The sequence below is a fragment of the Aquarana catesbeiana genome, linkage group LG11 (assembly GCF_042186555.1).
Source record: "Aquarana catesbeiana isolate 2022-GZ linkage group LG11, ASM4218655v1, whole genome shotgun sequence".
NCBI lineage: Eukaryota > Metazoa > Chordata > Amphibia > Anura > Ranidae > Aquarana > Aquarana catesbeiana.
The window spans coordinates 282,715,551-282,736,789 of record NC_133334.1 but is presented as its reverse complement, the minus strand read 5'-3'; the positions used below and the strand labels follow the sequence as shown (position 1 = coordinate 282,736,789).

The 21,239-nt window shown below is 46.9% G+C and overlaps 1 protein-coding gene across 1 annotated transcript in view; it reads right to left on the bottom strand.

Annotated features, from left to right (window-relative positions):
- SPIRE2 (spire type actin nucleation factor 2) overlaps positions 1–21,239 on the bottom strand; it is an 84,305-nt gene that overhangs the window by 56,063 nt on the left and 7,003 nt on the right. The window contains exon 2 of the mRNA XM_073605964.1: positions 6,150–6,155. Within this exon, the coding sequence (XP_073462065.1) occupies positions 6,150–6,155 (6 nt within the window). The remainder of the gene's footprint in view (positions 1–6,149; positions 6,156–21,239) is intronic.

Genomic DNA, 21,239 nt, shown 5'->3' with positions numbered 1-21,239 from the left:
GAATCGCGGGGTTCCTCCAGAGACCACTAGGGGCTCCATGAGCTGATTGACCTCCCATCTGGTCAGCATAGTCCCAGGGCTGAGGCCACTTTTTAACTTCAGAGACACGACTTCAATGATCTCTCTGTATGGGTGGCATTCTGACTACAGTGCAAGTGGGGCATCTCCCACTGACCCCCAATGAATTGGTTTTATTCCCGATATCTGGAAATAATTTCAAGGGTTTCCCTGTGGCAGAAAAGATGAGAAAGGCTGCGACAGGTGAGCATTAGAACCCACCATATCACTGGCAGCGCACTGACAGCCCGCCGGATGGTGCAATACGCTCCTCATAAAGAGAGGTCCTTCACTGCAGCATGAACAGTCTATGGGGCCCCCTGGATTCCAGGATCTTCAGGCTGGTCATATAACCATACTATTCACTAACCTTACCAAAGTGATTCAGCTCACCAATAAGATAGACAATGCTGGACAACAACAATCTTATCGCCTCTCATTATTCACTCTCAGCTCACAAATGTCCCCCACAGATCCGCCGCCTCTGCAGGTAACTTACAAAAGATGGTCAGAGACTGCAGACATGATACAGGAGATGGTCAGAGACTGCAGACATGTTACAAGAGATGGTCAGAGACTGCAGACATGATACAGGAGATGGTCAGAGACTGCAGACATGATACAAGAGATGGTCAGAGACTGCGGACATGTTACAAGAGATGGTCAGAGACTGCAGACATGATACAGGAGATGATCACAGACTGCAGACATGGTACAGGAGATGATCAGAGACTGCAGACATGATACAGGAGATGATCAGAGACTGCAGACATGATACAGGAGATGATCAGAGACTGCAGACATGGTACAGGAGATGATCAGAGACTGCAGACATGATACAAGAGATGGTCAGAGACTGCAGACATAGTACATGAGATGATCAGAGACTGCAGACATGATACAGGAGATGGTCACAGACTGCAGACATGATACAAGAGATGGTCAGAGACTGCAGACATGATACAGGAGATGATCAGAGACTGCAGACATGGTACAGGAGATGATCAGAGACTGCAGACATGATACAAGAGATGGTCAGAAACTGCGGACATGATACAGGAGATGGTCAGAGACTGCAGACATGATACAAGAGATGATCAGAGACTGCAGACATGTTACAAGAGATGGTCAGAGACTGCAGACATGATACAAGAGATGGTCAGAGACTGCAGACATGATACAGGAGATGATCAGAGACTGCAGACATGATACAGGAGATGATCAGAGACTGCAGACATGATACAGGAGATGATCAGAGACTGCAGACATGATACAAGAGATGGTCAGAGATGCAGACACGATACAAGAGATGGTCAGAGACTGCAGACACGATACAAGAGATGGTCAGAGACTGCACACATGATACAAGAGATAGTCAGAGACTGCAGACACGATACAGGAGATGGTCAGAGACTGCAGACATGGTACAGGAGATGATCAGAGACTGCAGACATGATACAAGAGATGGTCAGAGACTGCAGACATGATACAAGAGATGGTCAGAGACTGCGGACATAGTACATGAGATGATCAGAGACTGCAGACATGATACAGGAGATGGTCACAGACTGCAGACATGATACAAGAGATGGTCAGAGACTGCAGACACGATACAAGAGATGGTCAGAGACTGCACACATGATACAAGAGATAGTCAGAGACTGCAGACACGATACAAGAGATGGTCAGAGACTGCGGACATGTTACAAGAGATGGTCAGAGACTGCAGACATGATACAGGAGATGATCACAGACTGCAGACATGGTACAGGAGATGATCAGAGACTGCAGACATGATACAGGAGATGATCAGAGACTGCAGACATGATACAGGAGATGATCAGAGACTGCAGACATGGTACAGGAGATGATCAGAGACTGCAGACATGATACAAGAGATGGTCAGAGACTGCGGACATGATACAGGAGATGGTCACAGACTGCAGACATGATACAAGAGATGGTCAGAGACTGCAGACATGATACAGGAGATGATCAGAGACTGCAGACATGGTACAGGAGATGATCAGAGACTGCAGACATGATACAAGAGATGGTCAGAAACTGCGGACATGATACAGGAGATGGTCAGAGACTGCAGACATGATACAAGAGATGATCAGAGACTGCAGACATGTTACAAGAGATGGTCAGAGACTGCAGACATGATACAAGAGATGGTCAGAGACTGCAGACATGATACAGGAGATGATCAGAGACTGCAGACATGATACAGGAGATGATCAGAGACTGCAGACATGATACAGGAGATGATCAGAGACTGCAGACATGATACAAGAGATGGTCAGAGATGCAGACACGATACAAGAGATGGTCAGAGACTGCAGACACGATACAAGAGATGGTCAGAGACTGCAGACATGATACAAGAGATGGTCAGAGACTGCACACATGATACAAGAGATAGTCAGAGACTGCAGACACGATACAGGAGATGGTCAGAGACTGCAGACATGATACAAGAGATGGTCAGAGACTGCAGACATGATACAAGAGATGGTCAGAGACTGCAGACATGATACAAGAGATAGTCAGAGACTGCAGACATGATACAGGAGATGGTCAGAGACTACAGACATGATACAGGAGATGATCAGAGACTGCAGACATGAAACAAGAGATGGCAGAGACTGCAGACATGATACAAGAGATGGTCAGAGACTGCAGACATGATACAAGAGATGATCAGAGACTGCAGACATGATACAAGAGATGGTCAGAGACTGCAGACATGATACAAGAGATGATCAGAGACTGCAGACATGATACAAGAGAAGGTCAGAGACTGCAGACATAATACAGGAGATGGTCAGAGACTGCAGACATGATACAGGAGATGATCAGAGACTGCAGACATGATACAAGAGATAGTCAGAGACTGCAGACACGATACAGGAGATGGTCAGAGACTGCAGACATGATACAAGAGATGGTCAGAGACTGCAGACATGATACAAGAGATGGTCAGAGACTGCAGACATGATACAAGAGATAGTCAGAGACTGCAGACATGATACAGGAGATGGTCAGAGACTGCAGACATGATAAAGGAGATGGTCAGAGACTGCAGACATGATACAGGAGATGATCAGAGACTGCAGACATGAAACAAGAGATGGTCAGAGACTGCAGACATGATACAGGAGATGATCAGAGACTGCAGACATGATACGAGAGATGATCAGAGACTGCAGACATGATACAAGAGATGATCAGAGACTGCAGACATGATACAAAAGATGGTCAGAGACTGCAGACATGATTCAAGAGATGATCAGAGACTGCAGACACGATACAGGAGATGGTCAGAGACTGCAGACATGATACAAGAGATGGTCAGAGACTGCAGACATGATACAAGAGATGGTCAGAGACTGCAGACATGATACAAGAGATAGTCAGAGACTGCAGACATGATACAGGAGATGGTCAGAGACTGCAGACATGATAAAGGAGATGGTCAGAGACTGCAGACATGATACAGGAGATGATCAGAGACTGCAGACATGAAACAAGAGATGGTCAGAGACTGCAGACATGATACAGGAGATGATCAGAGACTGCAGACATGATACGAGAGATGATCAGAGACTGCAGACATGATACAAGAGATGATCAGAGACTGCAGACATGATACAAAAGATGGTCAGAGACTGCAGACATGATTCAAGAGATGATCAGAGACTGCAGACATGATACAGGAGATGGTCATATTTTCTGAAAGTGAAATCTGTGAAATCTGTGAAGTTTCTGGGATTCAGAATTCAGTAACAGGCCTGGATGAAATCTGAAGGACTTTCAAATGAAACGAGTTGACTCATCGATGGTAAGAAAGAATGTTCTATCAAAGGATAAGATGGACATAGAATACCAGCCTTCAATGGAAAATCTATCTGTGTATGGCCAACTTTATTTCTCTCACTTCCTGTTGTGTTTCTGGGACAGGAAGAGAAGATCATTCTCTCCAATGGGCAAAGGTTGTAACCATTCTCTACTCAATCCAAACCCCATAGCAGGCACTTAATTGGTTAACACTATTATATTTCTGTGTATAAAGCAATCAGCGATATTACTGCGATTCGGCACAATGCTGAGACATGAGTTATGTGTCGCCAGGCGCTCGCTCAGCACAGGAGGCGTTGTGTCAGTAGAAATTCCACAAATCTTGCTGAGTAGAAACGATCGGCTTATTATCTCCTTATCACAGTTCACTTGGGATGGAAATGATGCAGAAAATATTTCTTCCTGTATAGAAGTTCTAAACACAATTCACCAATCAGACTAGAAAATCCTGCGTCACGGCCGCAGACTGTCAATACCGGGAGCTTAGCTATAGGTTGTCTGGACGGGTTTATAGTAACTTGGAGGAAGAGAAGGAGAGACAGAGAGATGGAGGGAGAAGAGAATAGATGGAGGAAGAGGAGGAAGATGGAGGGAGAAGAGAATAGATGGAGGAAGAGGAGGAAGATGGAGGGAGAAGAGGAGGAGAGATGGAGGGAGAAGAGGAGGAGAGATGGAGGGAGAAGAGGAGAGACAGAGAGATGGAGGGAGAAGAGGAGAGACAGAGAGATGGAGGGAGAAGAGGAGAGACAGAGAGATGGAGGGAGAAGAGGAGAGACAGAGAGATGGAGGGAGAAGAGGAGAGACAGAGAGATGGAGGGAGAAGAGGAGAGACAAATAGATGAAGGGAGAGAAGGAGAGATGGAGGGAATAGAGGAGAGATGGAGGGAGAGGGGGAGAGATGAAGAGAGCATAGCATAGATGGAGGGAGAGGAGGAGAGATTGAGGGAGAAGAGGAGAGATGGAGGGAGAAGAGGAGAGATGGAGGGAGAAGAGGAGAGATGGAGGGAGAGGAGGAGAGATGGAGGGAGAGGAGGAGAGATGGAGGGAGAAGAGGAGAGATGGAGGGAGAGGAGGAGAGATGGAGGGAGAAGAGGAGAGATGGAGGGAGAGGAGGAGAGATGGAGGGAGAGGAGGAGAGATGGAGGGAGAGGGGGAGAGATGAAGGGAGAATAGCAGAGATGGAGGGAGAGACAGAGAGATGGAGGGAAAAGAGGAGAAACAGAGATGGAAGGAGAGGGGGAGAGATGGAGGGAGAAGAGGAGAGATGAAGGGAGAGGGGAGAGAGAAGAGGAGAGATGGAGGGAGAGGGGGATAGATGGAAGAGATGAGAGAGATAGAGAGAGAGAAGAGGAGAGATGGAGGGAGAAGAGGAGAGATGGAGGGAGAAGAGGAGAGATGGAGGGAGAAGAGGAGAGATGGAGGGAGAGGAGGAGAGATGGAGGGAGAGGAGGAGAGATGGAGGGAGAAGAGGAGAGATGGAGGGAGAGGAGGAGAGATGGAGGGAGAGGAGGAGAGATGGAGAGAGAGGAGGAAAGATGGAGGGAGAGGAGGAGAGATGGAGGGAGAGGGGGAGAGATGAAGGGAGAATAGCAGAGATGGAGGGAGAGACAGAGAGATGGAGGGAAAAGAGGAGAAACAGAGATGGAAGGAGAGGGGGAGAGATGGAGGGAGAAGAGGAGAGATGAAGGGAGAGGGGAGAGAGAAGAGGAGAGATGGAGGGAGAGGGGGATAGATGGAAGAGATGAGAGAGATAGAGAGAGAGAAGAGGAGAGATGAGGGAAGAGGAGAGATGAGGGGAGAGGGGAGAGCTGGCGAGAGAAGAGGAGAGTGAGAGGGAGAGGAGGAAATATGGAGGGAGAAGAGAAGAGGAGAGATGGAGGGAGAGGAGAAAAGAAGATATGGAGGGAGAGGGGAGAGATGGAGAGAAGGAGAGAAGAGATGGAGGGAGAGATGGAGGGAGAGATGGAGGGAGAGATGGAGCAAGAAGAGGAGAGTTGGAGGGAGAGGGGAGAGATGGAGGGAAAAGAGAAGAGGAGAGTTGGAGGGAGAGGGGGAGAGATGGAGGGAGAAGAGAAGAGGAGAGATGGAGGGAGAAGAGGAGATAAGGGAGGGAGAAAAGATGGAAGGATAGAAGGAGAGACAAGTATTCTCCCGGCTTCTTCGATTTTTCACTTTCATTCGATTTTTATTGTAACTTTTTAAGGAATGTTAATAAAGAATGTGTCTACGCGTTTCTTGACTTCTGAAATTTGTGTGAATTGCTTCTTCCAGGCTGTTATAATGGTTTGTTTAGCAGCTGGTAATATATACAATATGTCACTAACTTAAATTGGGGTTTAATGAGAATGGGGGGGGAGGGGGAGGGGTGGTTATGAGATGGAGAAGGCTTCTATTTTTCAATCAAAGGATATCAGGCAGGCGAGTGTCACCAGGGCCAACTACGGAGAAAATGCCCTCATAGTATGGACAGCTTTAGGAACACATCAAAGCTAATCTAGGGATTCCCCCACTAGAAGGCACAGTAGTGACACTGCGGTTGGCAGGAGGAACCACTGAGCGCAGCAGGGGGGACCGGGAATCTGACACCCCCCCAAGTCTTTAGTTTTTGAAGACTTAAGGGGGGGATTCCTCTTCAATGTAAAGGGATTCAGCAGTGCTGGTGCCAGGAGAGGTAAGTATTCAGTTTCTTCTTTGCAGTAACAGGTTGGCACTTCCAATAAGGTAACAAGGTCACTTAAAGGAAAACAATCTTCTAATCTTTCGGAGAACAATTACCTCCCTTCCAACTGCCATTTGTATTTAATAACCCACTATCGCTCCGAGGGAACTGATCTGAAGCTATTCATAGAGCGGCATGCCATATTGCTTCATAGACTCGGGAAATGTGTCCAGTCTGATGAAGAAACTTTCCACAAACCCCAATGACTTCTTCTACACAGAAAGGTGAATGATTGCACAACACACACAAGGTGAGGCCAGAGAAAACTGAAGAGATGTTTCCAGGTATAGAAAATATCCTCCATTAATATTGATTGCCAAACAGACCCACAACAAGAACATTCATAGGATGGAAATGGCCCAGATAAAAACGTGTTCCACACATTGATTTTACAGACAAGGATCAATTTTATGTCAAGGATTGTCTATTGATGAGGATCAGTGTTATGTCAATAGGTATTCTAACCCTTTCTAAGCTGTAGGTTCTGGTGCTGGGTCTTCAGGACTGATATTGTGGTCCTTAGAGGTCAGTGTATACAAACAAAGGGTTACATTTACAAGCAATGTAGTGGGTTAGTGTTATGCCCCGTACACACGATCGGACTTTTCGACAACAAAACCGCAGAATTTTGTTCGAAGGTTGTTGGCTCCAACTTGTCTTGCACACACACGGTCACACAAATGTTGGCCAACAATTACGAACGTAGTGACGTACTAGACGTACGGCGAGCCGATAAAAAGGAAGTTCAATAGTCATGTGCCACCCTTTGGGCTCCTTCTGCTATTCCGAGCATGCGTGGACCTTTGTGCGACGGACTTGTGTACACACGATCGGAAGGTCTGACAACAAAAATATGTGAAAATTTGAGAACCTGCTAGCCAACATTTGTTGGCGGAAAGTCCCACAGCAAATGTTCGATGGGAGCACACACAACAGTCAGACTTTCCACCAACAAGCTCACATCCAACATTTCCCGTCGGAAAGTCCGACCGCGTGTACGCGGCATTAGAGTAACAGACAGGGTAAGGGTTAGTGTTAGAGTAATATAAAAGAAAGGGGCACAAAAGATTTTGATGCAGGGGGTTAAAGTAAAGTTTTTTTTTTCATTTTGGATAGAGTAAGGGCGGGTTATAACCCCTGTCAGATTTTTTTTTCCCACCATCTGTGTCCCATTGCGAAGATTCCCCATCATTTCCTGTCCTATAGCCGAACAGGAAGTGAGAAAAAAATCCCTGCAAATTAAGGGAACTCCTTTAGGGACCTCCCAGGTCACCAGAACTAGTGTCCCCATTGGAAGATTTCTCCTCTATTACTTTTCTGGGGACACCCCAACATTTGGGGTTTTCTTTTACTTTCACTTTTAATGATAATGGTAAACAGGACAAACAGAGAGGGTGAATCTCCCCAACGGAGACACAGACAGCAATACTGACAGGGGTTCTAATCCCTTTCCACTCTCCAAGAAAACGTTTTGCCTTTAGTTATGCTTTAATAAATGATTTATTGGGCACATAGAGCAAAATGTAATGTATTACCTCCTGCACTATTAGACTCTTTTGCGCCCGTTTCCTTTTATATTGTTGTAGATCCACCTTGACGTCCCATCCATGAACTGGGCAGCATCTGAGTTTTCAGTATAATGGCAGCTCTCGTAGGTTTAGCTTTTGGGCAAATATCTTCCAGATTAGATTGTTGTTGTTTTATTTAGCTGTGTTTGGTTTAATGTTATTATACAATGTTATTATTATTATTATTATGAAATGTTATTATGTTGCAAAGCTTCTGCTTTGATGTTTCTTTCCCATGACAAATAAAGAAACTTTCTAGGATTATATGTTTTATCCTGCGGATTGCTGAGAGCCTTATGGTATTTTTTTTTTCTTTCTTGGTGTTAGGGTAACAAACAGAAGCAGCGTTAGCATTACAGCCAGGATTAGTGTTAGGGACAATATTCGAGTAACAGGGAAGGTTAGTGTTATAGTACCAGACCTAATTAGTGTTAGCATTACAGGCAGGAATAGTATTAGGGTTAGTATTTGAGTAACAGGGAGGGTTGGTGTTAGTTTAGGAAGTAAAGTCTTCCTCTTTAATTGTACCTACAGGTAAGTCTATAATAAGGTTCACCTGCAGGTACTGTAAATGTCTACTAAACTTGCACAGTTTAAGAGACATTTACTATATACGCTTGCGCTGACGTCAACGGCGCATGCGCACTGAAGGAACGGCCCACTCGTGCCAATTCTTAAGGACCCGTGCCATGACCGGCGGCACCCACACGCATGCGCGGGAGTGACATCATCGGGGCTCCGGCCAATCACAGCGCCGGAGCCCGCGAACCCGGAAGTAACTCCAGGAAAGACATCAGCCGTGGGAGCGGAGTGCGGGCGGCACTGCAGGGCATCGTTCTAAGGTAAGTATTTCTTAATGAGTTAGTATGCGATGCATGCTAGCTCATTATGCCTTTGTCTTGCAGGTCTTTTTTTTTTTGTTTTTTTTTTTCCTGAGGTTTACAACCTCTTTAAAGCGGAGTTCCACACAAAAATGGAACTTTCGCTTTTCAGAACCCTCCCCCCCTCCGGTGTCACATTTGGCACCTTTCAGGGGGGAGGGGGGGTGCAGATACCTGTCTAAGACAGGTATTTGCACCCACTTCCGGCATAGACTCCCATGGGCGTCTACGCCTCTTCCCGTCCCCACCGCGCTGTCTCCTGGGAACACACAGCTCCCAGGAGAGAGCGGGGACCACTTGGGACGCGCAGCGCGACTCGCGCATGCGCAGTAGGGAACCGGGAATTGAAGCCGCAACGCTTCGCTTCCTGATTCCCTCACCTAGGATGGCGGCGGCAGCTGCCGAGAACTGAGCGGGTTCTCGGCGTCCCCTGCCGACATCGCTGGACCCTGGGACAGGTAAGTGGCCATGTATTAAAAGTCAGCAGCTGCAGTATTTGTAGCTGCTGGCTTTTAATATTTTTTTTTTTTGGCGGTGTGGGTGGACCCCCGCTTTAACATTCAGAGTCAATGTTAGTGTAATTCCGCGTACACACGATCGGACATTCCGACAACAAAATCCTGGCTTTATTTCCGACGGATGTTGGCTCAAACTTGTCTTGCAGACACACGGTCGCACAAATGTTGTCGGAAATTCCGAACGTCCAGAACGCGGTGACGTACAACACGTACGACGAGCCGAGAAAAATGAAGTTCAATAGCCAGTGCGGCTCTTCTGCTTGATTCCGAGCATGCGTGGGATTTTGTGCGCTGGAATTGTGTACACACGATTGGAATTTCCGACAACGGATTTTGTTGTCGGAAAATTTGAGAACCTGCTCTCAAATTTTTGTTGTCGGAAATTTCCGACAACAAATGTCCGATGGAGCCTACACACGGTCGGAATTTCCGACAACAAGCTCACATCGAACATTTGTTGTCGGAAATTCTGATCGTGTGTATGTGGCTCTAGAGTAACAGAAAGAATTCATGTTATCATTATAGGCAGAGTTAGTAGAAGGGTTAGTGTTAGAGAAACAGGCAGAACTAATGGTAGAGTAGCTGGCAGGGTTAATGTTATGCCGCGTACACACGACCGGTTTTGCTGTCGGAATAAACTCCGAAGGTTTCTCCGACGGAATTCCATTCAAGCGGTCTTGCCTACACAGAAACCAAAGTCCGACCGTCCAGAACGCGGTGACGTACAACACGTACGACGGGACTAGAAAAAGGAAGTTCAATGGCCAGTAGCCAATAGCTTCCGTCTCGTACTTGCTTCAGAGCATGCGTCGTTTTTGCGTCGTTTTTGGTCCATCGGAACAGCATAGAGACGATCGGTTTTCCCGATAGGAATTGGTTCTGTTGGAAATATTTAGAACATGTTCCATTTCTAGGTCCGTCAGAATTTTCGGAAAAAAAAGTCCGATGGGGCCCACACACGATCGGAATATACGATGAAAAGCTTCCGTCGGACTTTTTCTGTCGGACATTCCGCTCGTGTGTACGCGGCTTTAGATTAACAAATGAACAAACTAATTAGTGTTAACATTACAGACGGGTTAGTGTTAGGGTTGGAGTGACAGTGAGGTCTAGTGTTTGAGTAACAGGTAAGTAGTAGGGTAGTGTTAGGGTTACAGGGAAGTGTTATGGTTAGTATTAGATATATGGGAATTGCACAGTGGTGTAGTGGTCAGCACTTCTGCCTGGCAGCACTGGGGGTTGTCGGCTTGAAACCCAACTAAGGGCACTACCGGCATGGAGTTTGCATGTTCTCCCTGTGTGGGTTTCCTCCGGGTACTCCGGTTTCCTCCCACACTCCAAAGACATGCTGGGAGGTGAATTGGCTTCGGTCTAAATTGGCTCTAATATGTGTATTTATGTTAGAGATCTTAGATTGTAAACTCTTGGGGGCAGGGACTGGTGTGAATTTACAATGTATATCTAAATTGATGTCACTATTTAAAGTGGTTGTATAGTGTTTTTTTTTAACTTTTACCTACAGGTAAGCCTATAATAAGGCTTACCTGTAGGTAAAAAAAATATCTCCTAAACCTTTACGGTTTAGGAGGCATTCCCCTTGCTATGCGCCGCTGACTGCAGCGGCGCATGCGCACAGGGGATTCTCGGCTGAAGGCCCGGCAACTGCCGGACCTTGCCGGGTAAGAAATCTCCCGCGCGCATTCGCGGGAGTGATGACATCGCGGCTCCAGCCACTCACAGCGCTGGAACCGCGATACCCGGAAGACACGCCGAGGCAACATGACAGCTCCCTCGGCGTGGACCAGGTAAGATACCGACGCCTCGTTCTAAGGTAAGTATACTAGGTGCATACTAGCTCATTATGCCTTTTGCTTTACAGGGGAAAAAAAAAAAATTCAGCGGGTATACAACCGCTTTAAGTACCTGAAAGAAATTAGGAATAATTATTATTAGGGTTAGAGGGAAGGTGGTATTGGGGTAATAGGTGTTAGGGTTAGATGAAGGGTAATTGGGAGGGTATAGTGAGGAAGTAACCACGGGTCGTCATTTGTGCCACAATCTCCCAATTCTGAGCTTTCCTGATACATTTTTTACATCTCTCTCTATCCTCATAGCAGCACCTGCTGACCTAATCACTGAAGCCTATTATATCTTATTGACATTTCCGGAATGTTCTGCATTTTTACTTCCCTCTAAGCACCTTCTGTACATATCACACATTGTAACATTTACAAATTCTACGCAGTATTTAAACAAATATAGAAATCCCCTCCCCCTCCCCACATGGCCTCCATACCATGTACATTACTTCAGTCTGACAAACGATCGGTCCGGCTGGGAAGGGAACAAAGGCCTGTACAGCCACAAGGCACATCTCTCTATGACAGATACAACTCTGTACAGGAAGCACAATCTTCAGAGATGATTAGAAGCACAAACATGACCTAGAAAGTCTTATATAAGTGGAGGTGCGCTCACACAGCGACTCGTCTGATCATTCAACGAACGCATCCAGGAAACACTGCAGCTGTGCTAAAATCAGAGAATCTATACATTGCCTTTCATTTGAATTTCAAGTAAAGTTACAATGATTCCTTACAGGCAGATTGAGCAAGGCTTTTACAATTACTGTGGACAGGACTGCAGCCTCTGGTCATTCATTCCGCAAAGTATACAGTACCTTGAAAATGAAATTTCCCTTTTCCTTGAAATTTCCCACATTTTGTTACAACCAAAAACGTAAATTTATTTCATTGGGTTTTTATGTGATAGACCAACACAAAGTGTCACATAATTGTGAAGTGGAAGGAAAATGATAAATGATACAAATAAATATGTGAAAAGTGTGGGGGAGGGGCATTTGTATGGCGCCCCCCGGAGTCAATACTTTGTAGAACCCCCTTTCTCTACAAGTCTTTTTGGGGATGTCTCTACCAGCTTTGCACATCTAGAGAGGACATTTCTGCCCATTCTTCTTTGTAAAATATCTCAAGCTCTGTCAGATTGGATGGAGAGCGTCTGTGAACAGCAATTTTCAAGTCTTACCACAGATTCTCAATGTGATTTAGGTCTGGACTGTGACTGGGCCATTCTAACACATGAATGTGCTTTGATCTAAACCATTCCATTGTAGCTCTGGCTGGATGTTTCGGGTCGTTGTCCTGCTGGAAGGTGAACCTCCGCCCCAGTCTCAAGTCTTTTGTAGACTCTAACAGGTTTTCTTCTAAGATTGTCCTGTATTTGTCTCCATCCATCTTCCCATCAACTCTGACCAGCTTCCCTGTCCCTGCTGAAGAAAAGCATCCCCACCACATGATGCTGCCACCACCATGTCTCACGGTGGGGATGGTGTGTTCAGGGTGATGTGCAGTGTTAGTTTTCCCCACACATAGCGTTTTACTTTTAGGCCATAAAGTTGAATTTTGGTCTCCTCTGACCAGATCACCTTCTTCCACATGTTTGCTGTGTCCTCCACATGGCTTCTCACAAACTACAAACAGGACTTCTTATGACTTTCTTTCACCGATGTCTTTCTTCTTGTCACTCTTCCATAAAGGTCAGATTTGTGGAGAACACGACTAATAGTTGTCCTGTGGACAGATTCTCCCACCTGAGCTGTGGATCTCTGCAGCTCCTCCAGAGTTACCATGGACCTCTTGGCTCTTCTCTGATGAATGCTCTCCTTGCCCGGCCGGTCAGTTTAGGTGGACGGCCATGTCTTGGTAGGTTTGCAGTTGTGCCATACTCTTTCCATTTTCCGATGATGGATTGAACAGAGCTCCGTGAGATGTTCAAAGCTTGGGAGATTTTTTTATAACCTAACCCTGCTTTATACTTCTCCACAACTTTATCCCTGACCTGTCTGGTGTGTTCCTTGGCCTTCATGTTGCTGTTTGTTCACTAAGGTTCTCTAACAAACCTCTGAGGGCTTCACAGAACAGCTGTATTTGTACTGAGATTAAATGACACACAGGTGGACTCTATTTACTAATTAGGTGACTACTGAAGGCAATTTGTTCCAATAGATTATAGGTAGGAGTATCAGAGTAAAGGGGGCTGAATACAAATGCCCCCCCCCCCACACTTTTCACATATTTATTTGTATCATTTATCATTTTCCTTCCACTTCACAATTATGTGTCACTTTGTGTTGATCTATCACATAAAATCCCAATAAAATACATTTATGTTTTTGGGTGTAACATGACAAGATGTGGGAAATTTCAAGGGGTATGAATACTTTTTCATCATACAGTAGATATACACATAAGTATACATATTGTGGGCCTGCTGTGGTCATTGCAGGCTCTGGTAGGGCACCAAACCTAAAGACATCTTAAAGGGCCAGTCCACCCAAAACTCATATTTGAGTTAATAGTGGAGTTTGATGGTCTCAGTCATCTTCTGACTTCCTGGTGACAGATTTCCCGGTAATAGTTCCTGGTTCTGCCTCCGTTACTTTCACGTTTTAGGTGTTCCCAGCCACCTTTAAGTATTCCCTACTGTTGGATTCTCCTTTATATTCAATACATGAAAAACCCAAAGGGAGAACCGGAGCTCTTTGTAATGGCCATGGCAGGTGTTTTCTTTTTGCGTGTTTATCACATGAAATGACATTTCAATGGGCTGCCATATGTGCGACAAACACAACAAAGTCGCTCATGTAGCATTTGCCGCTTTGAGCCATGCTCATTCTTTACCGTGCGTTTGGCCGCATTTGTATAAGGGGGGGGCATTCCTCCCAGCAGGTATCAATGTAAGGGGGGCATTCCTCCCAGCAGGTATCAATGTAAGGGGGACATTCCTCCCAGCAGGCATCAATGTAAGGGGGGCATTCCTCCCAGCAGGCATCAATGTAAGGGGGGCATTCCTCCCAGCAGGTATCAATGTAAGGGGGGCATTCCTCCCAGCAGGCATCAATGTAAGGGGGGCATTCCTCCCAGCAGGCATCAATGTAAGGGGGGCATTCTTCCCAGCAGGTATCAATGTAAGGGGGGCATTCTCCCCAGCAGGTATCAATGTAAGGGGGGCATTCTCCCCAGCAGGTATCAATGTAAGGGGGGCATTCTCCCCAACAGATATCAATGTAAGGGGGGCATTCTTCCCAGCAGGTATCAATGTAAGGGGGGCATTCTCCCCAGCAGATATCAATGTAAGGGGGGCATTCTTCCCAGCAGGTATCAATGTAAGGGGGGCATTCCTCCCAGCAGGTATCAATGTAAGGGGGGCATTCCTCCCAGCAGATATCAATGTAAGGGGGGCATTCCTCCCAGCAGGTATCAATGTAAGGGGGGCATTCTCCCCAGCAGGTATCAATGTAAGGGGGGCATTCTCCCCAGCAGGTATCAATGTAAGGGGGGCATTCTCCCCAGCAGGTATCAATGTAAGGGGGGCATTCCTCCCAGCAGGTATCAATGTAAGGGGGGCATTCCTCCCAGCAGGCATCAATGTAAGGGGGGCATTCTTCCCAGCAGGTATCAATGTAAGGGGGGCATTCTCCCCAGCAGGTATCAATGTAAGGGGGGCATTCTCCCCAGCAGGTATCAATGTAAGGGGGGCATTCTCCCCAACAGATATCAATGTAAGGGGGGCATTCTCCCCAACAGATATCAATGTAAGGGGGGCATTCTTCCCAGCAGGTATCAATGTAAGGGGGGCATTCTCCCCAGCAGATATCAATGTAAGGGGGGCATTCTTCCCAGCAGGTATCAATGTAAGGGGGGCATTCCTCCCAGCAGGTATCAATGTAAGGGGGGCATTCCTCCCAGCAGATATCAATGTAAGGGGGGCATTCTCCCCAACAGATATCAATGTAAGGGGGGCATTCTCCCCAACAGATATCAATGTAAGGGGGGCATTCTCCCCAGCAGATATCAATGTAAGGGGGGCATTCTCCCCAACAGATATCAATGTAAGGGGGGCATTCCTCCCAGCAGATATCAATGTAAGGGGGGCATTCTCCCCAACAGATATCAATGTAAGGGGGGCATTCCTCCCAGCAGATATCAATGTAAGGGGGGCATTCCTCCCAGCAGATATCAATGTAAGGGGGGCATTCCTCCCAGCAGGTATCAATGTAAGGGGGACATTCCTCCCAGCAGATATCAATGTAAGGGGGACATTCCTCCCAGCAGATATCAATGTAAGGGGGGCATTCCTCCCAGCAGATATCAATGTAAGGGGGGCATTCTTCCCAGCAGATATCAATGTAAGGGGGGCATTCCTCCCAGCAGGTATCAATGTAAGGGGGGCATTCTTCCCAGCAGATATCAATGTAAGGGGGGCATTCTCCCCAGCAGGTATCAATGTAAGGGGGGCATTCCTCCCAGCAGGTATCAATGTAAGGGGGGCATTCTTCCCAGCAGATATCAAGGTAAGGGGGGCATTCCTCCCAGCAGGTATCAATGTAAAGGGGGCATTCTCCCCAGCAGATATCAATGTAAGGGGGGCATATTTCACACTGACCACCAATCAATTGATTTTAGTGGGGGTTCCCTGAGATTTGAAAATTATTTCAAGGGTAAAACTGTTGAGAAAGGCTGTTGTAGGCCATTTGATTACATTACCATTAGAAGCTGGTTGAAGGTGGATAAAATAAGTAGAAATGTCCCATATGTGTTATTAAAGCCATCTGTTCACAGAGACGCAGACAATCCAGCATGCAGAATCCCTACAGGATCCCATCCTCCCATCCTCATACCACACAGACCACAGACACGCACATCCCTCTCATGCACAGTGCCGCTGACTGCTCTTTGCAGTAAAAGGTGGGGGATGAGGATGAGGACCCAGCCTTCTGCCTGCAGCATGGCGCATGATGCAGATGTAAACACTGGGCAGGTACAGATCAGGTTCCTGGCATCCATCCCCACACATCCCTACAGAGCCGTACACAGGGGGCATGGCAAGGAGAGCTGTGAACTCGGCTCACATACATGGCAGGGTACACTGACATGAATAGAGGAGCACCGGCGGGTTACACCTTCCTCTGCTGCAGTAACATTATATACCATATCACAGGGCTAGAGGCAACCTCAGAGGGATCCCTACTTATTGGGATCATTAACCTCACATGCTGGATGAACAATAACAAAAGCTTACAGAAAGAGGAATTAACAATTCATCAATATTAGTTTTTATGTCACTTTGACATTTTCATTTTTTTTACATGGTTTTAATTTAAAGGAGTTCTGTAAAAAAATGTAAAGTAGAAATAGAATGTGAAACATTAGAAGCTCATTGTGGATACATTCTATCATTTCCCCTACACCCCCTATACTCCATATACCCTTATACCCCTTACACCCCTACACCCCTATACCCTTATACCCCTATACCACCACACCCCCTATACCCTGTATACCTCTACACCCCCTATACCCTGTATACCCCTATACCCCATATACCCCGTATACCTCTACACCCCCTATACCACCACACCCCATATACCCCGTATACCTCTACACCCCCTATACCACCACACCCCATATACCCCGAATACCTCTACACCCCCTATACCCCGTATACCTCTACATCCCCTATACCCTGTATACCTCTATATCCCATATACCCTTAACCCCCTAATTCTAGCAAGACCTGTTTACTTCCATACACCATCTAATGTGATGACCCCGAGTTCTGTACCCCCAGCGTCCTCTACACAACCACATCTGTACAATCACACCTTCAAGACCATGAAGACCTTTTGGGAACAGAACAAATGTAGCAGCAAAGCAGAGAACATCTTACTAGACACATATATAGAGCGGACATTAGAAAATGTATTCGTTGGTAACAAGTGCTACCTATCCATACCCTTCATGGCCAACTGCCCCACACCCCCTCTACTCCTACACCCTGTATAGCCCTACATCCCCTATACCCCCTATCCTTCTACACCCCCTATACACTGTATACCCCTACATTCATATACCTCCTATACCCCTACACCTCCTATACCCCATGTACCCCTACACCCCCTAAACCCTGTATACCCCTACACCTATATACCCCTTACACCTCCTATACCCCATGTACCCCTACACCCATTAAACCCTGTATACCCCTACACCTATATACCCCTTACACCTCCTATACCCCATATACCCTACACCCTGTATACCCTCTACACCTCCTATTCCCTGTATACCCCTACACTCATATGCCCACTACACCCCCATACCTGCTATATTCCCTACACGCCCTATACTCCCTACACCCCGTATACCCCCACACTACAACCCTCCCAGGCATTTTCTCCTACAACCTGCTCAATGAATTTTAATTCTTGCAACTCTCTCCTTTTTTTCTCTCTCTCTCTCTCTCTCTCTCTCTCTCTCTCTCTCACCCCATTTGTCCCTTTCTTTGTCTTCCTTTCTATCTCCCCCTATTTTTCCTCCCTCCCCCCTTTCTCTCTTTCCTTTGTCTTTTTCTGTCTCCCCCTCTTCCTATCTTGCACCCCCCCCCCTTTTAATTATATATCTCTTTTCTCTCTTTCACTCTTGTCCTCTCTCTCTCTCTTCCCCCTTTTCCCTGTTTTCCCTTTTCTCTTTTCCCCTTTGTTCACTTCTCCTTATTTTCTCTTTCATTCCTGTTTTTCTTTCTTCTTACTACTCTGTCTCCCCAGCCCCCCCTCCCCCCTCTCCCCTCCCCCCACACACATTTCTGTCACTTCTCTTTCTCTTTTTCACTGACGTTTATTCATTCATTCCTCTCCCTCTTCCCCCTTTCTCTCTCTTTCTCTCGCTCTTATTCTTTGTATTTCCTGCTCTCAGAACAATCCATCTTCCTCTTCTATCATTAGAATGAACTCCCCCAGTTTTCTCTCATCCAATCCCCCCATATCCTCAGTGTTCTGTATTCACCTCCAATGCCCCGATATAAACCCCCCAGGCTAGAAGTCCTGCATTCCTCCTGCTGCATTTTCTGTACAATATAGGAATAAACTCCAAAAGTTCTGAAACAACAGAGAGACCCCTAAATAATGGAAAACGTGGGACATCACATCTGGAGAGAGACCCTCATATAATGGCAGAGGTGGGACATCACATCCAGAGAGAGACCCCAATATAATGGAAGAGGTGGGACATCACATCCGGAGAGAGACCCCCATATAATGGCAGAGGTGGGACATCACATCCAGAGAGAGACCCCCATATAATGGAAGAGGTGGGACATCACATCCGGAGAGAGACCCCAATATAATGGAAGAGGTGGGACATCACATCCGGAGAGAGACCCCCATATAATGGCAGAGGTGGGACATCACATCCAGAGAGAGACCCCCATATAATGGAAGAGGTGGGATGTCACATCCAGAGAGAGACCCCCATATAATGGAAAAGGTGGGACATCACATCCAGAGAGAGACCCCCATATAATGGAAGAGGTGGGACATCACATCTGGAGAGAGCATCCCATATAATGGAAGAGGTGGGACATCACATCCGGAGAGAGACCCCCATATGATGGAAGAGGTGGGACATCACATCCGGAGAGAGACCCCCATATAATGGAAGAGGTGGGACATCACATCCGGAGAGAGACCCCCATATAATGGAAGAGGTGGGACATCACATCCGGAGAGAGACCCCCATATAATGGAAGAGGTGGGACATCACATCTGGAGAGAGCATCCCATATAATGGAAGAGGTGGGACATCACATCCGGAGAGAGACCCCCATATAATGGAAGAGGTGGGACATCACATCCGGAGAGAGACCCCCATATAATGGAAGAGGTGGGACATCACATCCAGAGAGAGACCGCCATATAATGGAAGAGGTGGGACATCACATCCGGAGAGAGACCCCCATATAATGGAAGAGGTGGGACATCACATCCAGAGAGAGACCGCCATATAATGGAAGAGGTGGGACATCACATCCAGAGAGAGACCCCCATATAATGGCTGAGGTGGGATGTCACATCCGGAGCTCCCGGGAGATACAAAGTTGCTAATATTTTATAATCACTTCCAGGAAGAGAGAAATTCAATTCAAGAGAAGCCAATGATGGGGCACTATTCTTCCCACTGACACCAATGATGGGGCACTATTCCTCCCACTGACACCAATGATGGGGCACTATTCTTCCCACTGACACCAATGATGGGGCACTATTCCTCCCACTGACACCAATGATGGGGCACTATTCTTCCCACTTACACCAATGATGGAGCACTATTCTTCCCACTGACACCAATGATGGGGCACTATTCCTCCCACTGACACCAATGATGGGACACTATTCCTCCCACTGACACCAATGATGGGGCACTATTCCTCCCACTGATACCAATGACGGGACACTATTCCCCCCACTGACACCAATGACGGGGCACTATTCCTCCCACTGATACCAATGACGGGACACTATTCCCCCCACTGACACCAATGACGGGGCACTATTCCTCCCACTGATACCAATGATGGGACACTATTCCTCCCACTGACACCAATGATGGGACACTATTCCTCCCACTGATACCAATGATGGGGGCACTATTCCTCCCACTGATACCAATGATGGGGCACTATTCCTCCCACTGACACCAATGATGGGACACTATTCCTCCCACTGATACCAATGATGGGGGCACTATTCCTCCCACTGATACCAATGATGGGGCACTATTCCTCCCACTGACACCAATGATGGGACACTATTCCTCCCACTGACACCAATGATGGGACACTATTCCTCCCACTGACACCAATGATGGGACACTATTCCTCCCACTGACACCAATGATGGGACACTATTCCTCCCACTGACACCAATGATGGGACACTATTCCTCCCACTGACACCAATGATGGGACACTATTCCTCCCACTGACACCAATGATGGGACACTATTCCTCCAACTGATACCAATGATGGGGCACTATTCCTCCCACTGACACCAATGATGGGACACTATTCCTCCAACTGATACCAATGATGGGGCACTATTCCTGCCACTGACACCAATGATGGGGCACTATTCCTGCCACTGACACCAATGATGGGGCACTATTCCTCCCACTGATACCAATGATGGGGCACTATTCCTCCCACTGACACCAATGATGGGGCCCTATTCCTCCCACTGACACCAATGATGGGGCACTATTCCTCCCACTGACACCAATGATGGGACACTATTCCTCCCACTGACACCAATGATGGGGCCCTATTCCTCCCACTGACGCCAATGATGAGACACTATTCCTCCCACTAATACCAATGATGGGACACTATTCCTCCCACTAATACCAATGATGGGGCACTATTCCTCCCACTAAAACCAATGATGGGGCACTATTCCTCCCACTGACACCAATGATGAGACACTATTCCTCCCACTGATACCAATGATGGGGCACTATTCCTCCCACTGACACCAATGATGGGACACTATTCCTCCCACTAATACCAATGATGGGGCACTATTCCTCCCACTAATACCAATGATGGGGCACTATTCCTCCCACTGACACCAATGATGGGACACTATTCCTCCCACTGACACCAATGATGGGACACTATTCCTCCCACTAATACCAATGACGGGGGAACTATTCCTTCCACTGACACCAATGATGGGGCCCTATTCCTCCCACTGACACCAATGATGGGGCACTATTCC